At 35.8% G+C, this 9,476-nt stretch overlaps 1 protein-coding gene across 1 annotated transcript; it reads left to right on the top strand.

Moving 5' to 3' along the window:
* The first annotated feature begins 3,458 nt into the window (after positions 1 to 3,458).
* Positions 3,459 to 7,861, top strand: LOC111408336 (sucrose synthase 7-like). The gene is made up of 14 exons (XM_023038108.1): positions 3,459 to 3,749; positions 4,112 to 4,266; positions 4,413 to 4,605; positions 4,694 to 4,812; positions 4,890 to 5,106; positions 5,203 to 5,298; positions 5,383 to 5,556; positions 5,640 to 5,756; positions 5,846 to 6,012; positions 6,189 to 6,413; positions 6,494 to 7,060; positions 7,144 to 7,276; positions 7,367 to 7,449; positions 7,552 to 7,861. Exons 1-14 carry the CDS (start codon positions 3,513 to 3,515, stop codon positions 7,565 to 7,567), a joined length of 2,499 nt encoding a protein of 832 aa, XP_022893876.1. The 5' UTR covers positions 3,459 to 3,512; the 3' UTR covers positions 7,568 to 7,861.
* The last annotated feature ends 1,615 nt before the right edge of the window (positions 7,862 to 9,476 follow it).

The following is a 9,476-nucleotide window of genomic DNA, read 5'->3' as shown; positions in this document are numbered from 1 at the left end:
ACATGGTTCGAACATAATTTTAGGGCAGAAACTGCTTCATCGTGTGCTTTTTTAATTTATCCCAAGATGTAATATTTTCCTTTCTTAATCTGGACCTTGTTAGCTTTGTCTGCTGCCAACATGCCATTATTCATTCACAAAATCTCGTCGCAACGAGAGGCATGCGTTTATCAACATGAACCTCTTTAAACTCTAAAGCCTCCTCCACTACAATCACTCAATCCAAGAATTCTTCCGGACTTAATCCACAATGGAACTCAGGAATATTAACCTTAAACCCTCATTCAAAATGCCTATTCTCCTCATAGCCACCTCCTCTCCGTTGGACTGGCAAATCTATTGGATGATCAAGTGGCGTGAATGGATTTTCATCTTCATAATCCTCAAGCGGTTAGGCCACAAGCCTATGCTACTGTGGCGCGAGTGCAACAATATAATGTGTCAGCAACTCAACTTGTTGACGCAGCTATGTGATCTCATCACGTCTACACACCTCTTCTACTAGGGCTTCACGAGCTTCTGCACGTCTTCTTGGCGACATGGTAAATGAACGAACATAGCTCTAATACCAACTTACGTAGCAGAAGATTATAGAAAAGATAAATAAATAACATAAGATGAAAAACTTACGAAATTTTTTTATTTTTGTCAAAACAACGTGGTCACAAAGGGCTTACAATGCTTTATGTGGGAAAAACCCTAGGAAAATTTGGAATATAAAAAAATAATAAAAAATGATTTTTTTTTTCCAAAAAATAAAAAAATTTGAGATAATGACTAAAATTGAAACTTCTAATATTAAGGGTTATCCTCCAACAAACATAATTCAAATTGGACTTAAATTGAAAGAGATATAACCAAAATAAAATTACCAAAAATGCAAAAAGCACTTAAACAAAGGCCTAATCGAAGAAATTTGATTAAAATTGGACCTAAATCAGGAGCAAAGCTACTGTGTTTTGTTCATTAGCTCGTTTCTGATCAAATTCAATTAAAATTTTGCCAAAAATGGACATCCTCAATATATCTTCAAAAATCGGGAAACTACCTATTTTTGCTTGTGTCGATCCTAGTTTTCCATGACATCTAATTCCTTCTCCACCACATCAGTTTGTTACAATTATAACAAATAATCTTTTTGCCCTTTCTTACCCTTTTACTATTATTATTTTTTTTTGGGAAATCATTGATTGTTTCGAAAACATTTTCACTTTTTGACAAGGACTAGATCCTAAAGTTCTTCATAACTCATGTTTTCACTTGTAGTGCGATCATCAATTGCGGACTTTAAAGCAAGCTAGTGCTTTAAGGCTCATTTGTTTCTTCTTTTCCTCTCCTTGTTTTCTCATTTATCTCGCTATTTTTTAGCTCATAAGTCATCAAGGTTCCATAGAGCTCTTCCAAAGGATCAGTATTGACTTCTTTGGTATTTTCTATCAACACCTTTAGCGAGCTCCAATCTCCCGAGAGAGACCTAAGCATGTAACTTACAAGTTCGTTAGTAAATTTTCAATCAAAGCATTTGGGAACATTGAAAATATCGGTGAAGCGAGAAATTATACAAAAAAAAAAAAAGGCTCGTTTGGTTCTTCCATTTGCTAGTACCGACATGAATGACTTCTAATGCATGTCCAATATCATATGGGAAATCACATATGCTAATACAATTAAATTCACTTTTATCTAAGACACAGTAAAGTAGATTTTTTACTCTAATATTTAAAGATATTTTTCTTTTATCATCTTCATCACACTTGTCTCTACATTTTTTGAAATGGTTTGATCAGGTTTGCAATCAATCTTAATAATCTATGTAGTCACTTAAGAACCATATACAATAATTTCCCAAATAATAACTTTCCAAATATTGTAATATATGGATTGAACATAAATAATCATCCTAGTTTTTCAATAATTATATCGTGTCCCATCAAAGAAGAAATGACAGTGTGTATAATGCCCCTCAATATTTTAAAGATTGTGGTTAACCATTACTCAAGATTGTGAAATCTTTACAAAAATGTACACATCGCTTTGATACCAACTGAAAGCCCAAGATTAGCTAACTAAGAAGGGGGTGAAACCGTTTTCGAAACTTTTTCGACAAATTACTTCAAAATTAAACAAGTTTGAAATGAATATATCAATAAAAAAAGTGTACAAATATGAAAGCAATAAGTAAAATGGAAAGATAATGTGCAAACGATGTAATTGTAGAGGTTCGATGCAGATTGATTATCTCATCCTTTGTCTCTCTATCGTAAGTAAGTTCGTTTCACTATATTTGATTGACTTATGGAGCAATCCAACACTTTTGATGACTTACAAACAAAGAGCACAGATCTTATATAATATTTAGTTTCACGGAACCTCAATATGACCCACCAATTTAAAGTGAAATGATCTACAATTTGAACCTCCCCTTTTAATAAATGAAATAATCAAATTAATTACTAAGAGAGGAAGAGGTCAAAACTTCAATAAATAGTGATAAATAAATGCTCAAGTGTTAGATGAAAAAACTTTGATGATAAAGATGAATGAAGACTTTGATTAAAAAAATATTTTCACAATAAAAATGATTCGATGATGAATAAAGTGCAAGACTAATGTGATTTTGCTCAAGAATATCCCACTTTAATGATATCAAAAACTCTTACAATGAATAAAAAAAAAAAAGAGTGTATTTATAGAATTCAATGAGCAAAAAATATGTGGAACCGGACCCTCGCTTGCATGTCCAAACATATGATACTAATTGTTGTATACCAAAGGTACGATAGTAGCCGTTGTGTACCAGACATCATAACGGTCAAAAAAGTGACAGTTATATGATCCAGATGTCCGGATCCGAACTTTCACTACTTTGTCAAGACATTTCCATCTCATAAGATTATTCTATTTTGACTTTGCTTGGTCCGATGTGAATAATGTAATGATGTTTTTTAAAATATGATCTCAGTTCAATTATAATTTTGAAAATTAATTTTTGCTTTGGATAAAAGATAATTTTTCGCAATTGATGATCAAAATAATTTTTTGCACATAAAAATGAATTTTGAGCCTTCATTGTTTAGTGTTAACAATCGAAGTGCTTCTACTTTTACAAGTGAATACAAACGTCTAGTCTAATATCTTCCTTCAACATTTGACTTTTGAAGTTTTTTGTCTGAAATGATTTGTCTTTAATGCTCAACTTTCATCACTTTCTTCATTATACCTCCGATTTGTAATGTGAAGGTTTTGATAGCACGCGATCTTATTGTCTATATATTCCTTTACCACCTTTAGGAATCTAAAATTCTTTTCTTTTTCTACCTCCTAATTACAAAGAATGTTCTTTATCCTTCTCCGAAACCTCTTCTCTGCCTTGTTCGGTTCAATTTCAAGCCTGAACTGCTTCTCATGCACTAAAAAATGCTGGCACCGTTCATTTATAAATACCCAGAAAATGCTGAAATGGGTCATCAAATTCCCAATTTCTTCTCTAAATCTCAAACCCAAAATTCCAAATGGCTTCTACTGCACCCGCCTTGAAACGCTCAGAAACCATTGCAGATAGCATGCCGGAGGCATTGAGACAAAGCCGGTATCACATGAAGAGGTGTTTTGCAAAATATACAGAGAAAGGGAGGAGGTTGATGAAACGTCTACATTTAATGGGTGAAATGGAGCAAGTTATAGACGATAAGGTAGAGAGGACTCAGTTACTTGAAGGGTTGTTCGGGTATATTTTGTGCACAACTCAGGTATAATTTCCAGCCTTTTTTTGTTCATTTACGTAACAACAGTTTTGATAGAACTCAACCTTAAAATAGGCTTATAAACCTACCAGTAGATGGCTGTCAGTTGTTTCATGGTGACTTTATAGAACCAGACTTTTACTAGAAATAGCCATCTTCACCTTGTCCGGTCTGTGATAAGGGTCGCTTAAGATGGGTACTTGCTCTGATATCAAATGTAACAAACAGTGTGGATTGAACTCGTCTTAAAACTGGCTTGCACGCCTCCCACGTGCAATATGGGATACAATTAGAGCCATTATAATTTGCTGGAATTTTCTTTATTGTTTCATATTAATGATAAGTTTTTTTATTCTAAAATTTTGTAGGAAGCTGCAGTTGTACCTCCATATGTTGCTTTTGCCATTAGACCCTCTCCTGGATTTTGGGAGTATGTTAAAGTAAATGCAAATGATCTATCTGTAGAAGGGATCACTGCAACGGAGTACCTGAAGTACAAAGAAATGATAGTGGATGAGAACTGGTATATAAATTACATCCTGCTTGTGTTTTATTTTTTCTTTTTCTTGTATTAAAATAATAATTGGGAAAAAAAATTTGGTATATGAAAATGGCATGTATGCCTAAATGTTTTGTCATGAAATGAGTTAATATACAATTAAATTGCAGGGCGAAAGATGAAAATGCACTGGAAATTGATTTTGGGGCAATGGACTTCTCTATGCCTCACCTGACTCTATCTTCTTCAATTGGAAATGGAGTCAATTACATCTCAAAGTTTCTTTCTTCGAAGATGAATAATGTCATGGAGAGCACACAATCTCTTGTGGATTACTTACTATCACTAAATCATCAAGGAGATGTATAAAAAAGATTTATATATATCTTAAAAAGTCCAGATAAATGGTAGAAATCAAGTTCTAAGCCATCGTTTTTTCCTGTATATGCAGAAATTAATGATCAATGAGACCCTCAACACAGTCCCAAAGCTTCAGGGGGCCCTCATAGTGGCCGACGCAGCACTATCTTCACTACCAAAAGATACACCTTACAAGGGCTTTGAAATGAGGTCGATCTGCCTTTCCTTCAAATTTCCTGCATCTATGAACCGACTAAAGAAATTGACGTATGATATATCATCTGCAGGTTAAAAGAGTGGGGCTTTGAGAAGGGATGGGGGGATATTGCTGAAAGAGTTCAGGAGACAATGCGATCACTTTCAGAGATACTCCAGGCGCCAGATCCATTAAATATCGAGAAGTTTTTTAGCAGGCTTCCAATTATATTCAATGTTGTATTATTTTCTGTCCATGGATATTTTGGCCAGGCAGATGTTCTTGGCTTGCCAGATACCGGTGGGCAGGTACACATATTCCGATCCTTTGATGAGAAAAATAACTACCTACCGAAAGAAGATGCATAGCCAAATGCTGAAGTCTCCTTTATTTTATTTTGACAGGTAGTCTATGTTTTGGATCAAGTTGTTGCTTTGGAAGAAGAATTACTTTTAAGAATAAAGCAGCAAGGTCTTAATGTGAAGCCTCATATTCTTGTGGTTAGTAGCACATTCGAAATTATATTTGTGATCTATCTAAAACCAGAGGTGAAATATAACGATGTACTGTTCTTCATTACATAGGTCACTCGACTCATCCCTGATGCTAAAGGGACCAAGTGCAATCAGGAACTAGAACATGTCCTCAATACAAAACACTCCCAAATCCTTAGAGTGCCATTTAGGACTGAAAATGGAATACTTAACCAATGGATTTCTCGATTTGACGTCTATCCTTACCTTGAAACGTTCACTCAGGTACGTGCTAAATGATAAGTGAGATTCTGGTGTTATATGGCAGAAATTTGTTTTCCTCAGCTTTGCTGGTTTTAATTCCACAGGATGCAACTGCCAAAATCATTGAAGTAATGGAAGGAAAACCGGATTTAATAATTGGAAATTATACTGACGGGAATTTGGTGGCGGCACTCATGGCTAGTAAACTTGACACGACCCTGGTGCTTATGTTAATCAAGTTTTTATGGTTCGGTTTATGAACTTTTTAAATTGCAAAGAGTCTTGGCTGACCAACTGTATTTTCGACTAGGGAACAATTGCACATGCTTTAGAGAAGACGAAGTACGAAGATTCAGACATCAAATTGAAAGACTTTGACACCAAGTATCACTTTTCATGCCAGTTTACAGCTGATTTGATTGCGATGAATACTGCTGATTTCATCATCACAAGCACATATCAAGAAATTGCTGGAAGGTATATTTTCAACACTATTTGCAGTAACCGAGAGGATTTCCATTACTTTCGGACAAACATCTTAATTTATTGAGTGTGAAATCTAGAAATCTCAACTAATAAAAACCAGGAAAGTTCAAATACATAGTTGGTCTATGAATGTAGCTTATTATGTGTTAAATATATCATGCTTGCAGCAAAGATAGGCCAGGGCAGTATGAAAGCCATACTGCATTTACGCTTCCGGGGTTGTACAGAGTTGTTTCAGGGATCAATGTATTTGATCCTAAATTCAACATTGCTTCTCCCGGGGCAGACCAAACCGTCTACTTCCTTCCCACTGAAAAGCAAAAGCGATTTACGGAATTTCAGCGAGCCATAGAAGAACTTCTTTTTAGCAAAGTTGATAATGACGAGCACATGTAAGTGAACAAATATTTAAATTTAAGCGCACATTTGCTGAAATAATTCAGTATTGATTTGGGATTTTTACCACGAACAGTGGATATCTAGAAGACAGAAGCAAACCAATAATTTTCTCCATGGCAAGGCTTGATATAGTGAAGAACATTACAGGGCTAACAGAGTGGTACGGGAAGAACAAGGGCCTCAGAAACTTGGTTAATCTTGTTATTGTTGGTGCTTTCTTTGATCCCTCAAAATCCAAAGACAGAGAAGAATCATCGGAAATAAGAAAGATGCACACTTTAATTGAAAAATATAAACTCAAGGGACAGATAAGATGGATAGCGGCCCAAACTGACAGGAAAAGAAATGGTGAACTCTACCGTTCCATTGCTGATACAAAGGGAGCATTTGTGCAGCCTGCTTTATATGAAGCATTTGGTCTTACAGTAATTGAGGCAATGAATTGTGGGTTACCAACTTTTGCAACTAATCAAGGAGGCCCGGCTGAGATTATCATTGATGGGGTTTCGGGTTTTCATATCAATCCCTACAATGGAGACGAGTCAAGCAACAAGATTGCTAAATTTTTCCAGAAGTGCAAGGAGGATCCTGAATATTGGAATAGAATTTCTTACCAGGGACTAAAGCGTATAAATGAATGGTAACTTCAAATAGTCAGATGACTCGTATCTTTTCTATGAATTAACATGGACATTTTTAAATCTGTATCCAATTGTATTTCAGCTATACGTGGAAGATCTATGCAAATAAGGTTTTGAATATGGGGTGCATATACAGCTTCTGGAGACAGTTGCATAAGAAGGAAGCAAAGAAGAGATACATTCAGACCTTTTACAATCTCCAATTTAGGAACTTGGTACATTGTTTTCAGATTAACATGAAATGATTATATGTATACTTTCAAATTGAGCGAGATATTAACTGCCTCTCTATGAAACTGTTATAGGCGGAGAATCTGTTGGCTAAAAGGGAAGAAACTCCACAACAAGTGCCAGAGCAAGAGGAGGCTAAACCACACCTCTTACGAAGGCATGTCAATCAACATTTCATATATTTAAATAGCATTACAAATCTTAGCTTATATTTATTTGGTTAGAGCTTTATGTTAAGATCCTGCTATTGTTTCTGAAGTTCCTGTTGCTGCTGATCCGGTGGAGCTGCTGAAGTTCTGATGTTGCTGTAGAGCTTCTGCTGGATTTGGTTGCTGCTGCTGCTGTTGATCAGTAGAATTGTTAGGCAACACTCTTGTAATGGAAGGGTATGGGCTGGAGATGTTGATTGTAAAGTATAACTCTATATTGAATTGAAGAGTGAGAACAAATATTTATGTAATGAGTAAATGGAAACAGTAAACACAATCTGTAAATCAATGTAATTGTGCTAATAGCAATAATGAAAAGAAAATAAAAGTATTTGGCATTCGAGAGGCCAATTGTCTCCACTAGTTCCTTCTAATTTTCTGCATGCCTCATCCCCCTATTCTGCTTCCATTTATAGCTGTGGCTTGGCAGGTTGTTTTCCTCTTCTGCCCTTCTTGTTTTCTTGCGTCTGGTGTATTTCAACTGGATGGTGGCCTATCGATACTCCACCCTCAAATTTCACCTTGTTCTCAACGTGGAAGTCCAACTAGCAATAGTTTTGTAATTATAGCCAAAAGGCAGGCCTGGGTTGCACCATTTGAGAACTATGCAAAACTTAGTAGCAGCAACATTAATTGCTATCTTTATTTTGTCATTAGAGCCTATTCTGCCAATGGCCTCCTTTACAAGATCCAAGCCTTCTTTGACGCTGCAAATATTTGGAGCATAACCACCATCTTCCCCAACATTACATCCATGTGCACCATATTTTCCTGTAATTACAGCCTTTAAATTGGTGATAAGTTTTAGCACCAATTTGCAATGCCTCCTCAAATATTCTGGCTCGAACAGGGAGAATCATAATTTCCTGAATTCCCAGACTGTTGCCAGCACATTTTCCACCATTGATGAGAGTGAAAGAAGGGACAGGAAAATTAAAATTGGTTTGCCTTCTAGGTCAGCAATGTGCTTGTAGAGTGGAACGTTTTCAGCTTCTCCCGCTTTGCAAGTGGCAATTGAGATTGCTACAATTGCATTCACCCCAAGTTCACCCTTCTTCTCTGTCTTGTCCAAGTCCATCATGTCTTAATCAATTTGAGCTTGGCGAGTTGGACAAATACCTATTAAAGCATCTGATATTTTCTTGTTGGTATTCTCACCATTTCCAAGATATGTTCCCTTGTTAGGTATTGTCAGAAAATACGGGTCGTGGGTCGCCCGTGTGGGTGTTAAGACTTGGGGTCCATCTTAACAAGGTCAACCTTATTAAGAGGAGTAGCCCAAAACCTTATAAATTGGTCTATATTTTCATCTTTATTCGATGTGGGATTATATCCCTTAACATGCCCCCACAAGATTGTGTCTCGTTTGAGCAGACCAATCTTGAAAATTCGTATGCTCATTTTTTGAGTTTTAATCGGATCGAATCAATCGTTAGAGTTTAATTGGCTCTGATACCATATTAAAACTCGGGGTCCATCTTAATAAGGTCAAACTTATTAAATAGAGAATCTCGAGATCTTTATAAACTTGTATTTATTTCGATATTAAATCGATGTGGGATAATACATTCCTTAACATGCTCCCTCAAAATAGTGGCTCATTTTAGTAGACCAATCTTGAAATTCACGGGGTGGCTCTGATACCATGTTAAGGCTTGGTGTCCATCTTAATAAGGTCAACGTTGTTAAGAGGAGTAACCTAAGACCTTATAAGATGGTCTATATTTTCATCTTTATTTGATGTGGGATTATATCCCTTAGCAGTTGAATGACCCGACCCATAAGTAAAATGGTTGGAGGGAGTGGTTTGAATTCTCATAACCTTCTTTTTAACTCCTACATAACTTCCATTGATGTAGTTATGGAAGAGAGATAAAAATGATGGCATAAAAAAATAGTGAGAAAATTCGGATGTAAATTCACACCAAAATTAGAAAGCCCCAAGAACCACATTTTGGCATGAAATCTCATAAAA

Source organism: Olea europaea, chromosome 2 (assembly GCF_002742605.1).
Source record: "Olea europaea var. sylvestris chromosome 2, O_europaea_v1, whole genome shotgun sequence".
NCBI lineage: Eukaryota > Viridiplantae > Streptophyta > Magnoliopsida > Lamiales > Oleaceae > Olea > Olea europaea.
This window is presented reverse-complemented; position numbering and strand designations above follow the sequence as displayed.

Bases quoted from the DNA above. Each gene is read 5' to 3' on its own strand.
- LOC111408336 (XM_023038108.1), top strand. From the start codon at position 3,513: ATGGCTTCTACTGCACCCGCCTTGAAACGCTCAGAAACCATTGCAGAT. The intron at 4,267-4,412 runs GTATATAAATTA...ATTAAATTGCAG, and splicing joins ATGATAGTGGATGAGAACTG to GGCGAAAGATGAAAATGCAC. The intron at 5,557-5,639 runs GTACGTGCTAAA...TTAATTCCACAG, and splicing joins ACCTTGAAACGTTCACTCAG to GATGCAACTGCCAAAATCAT.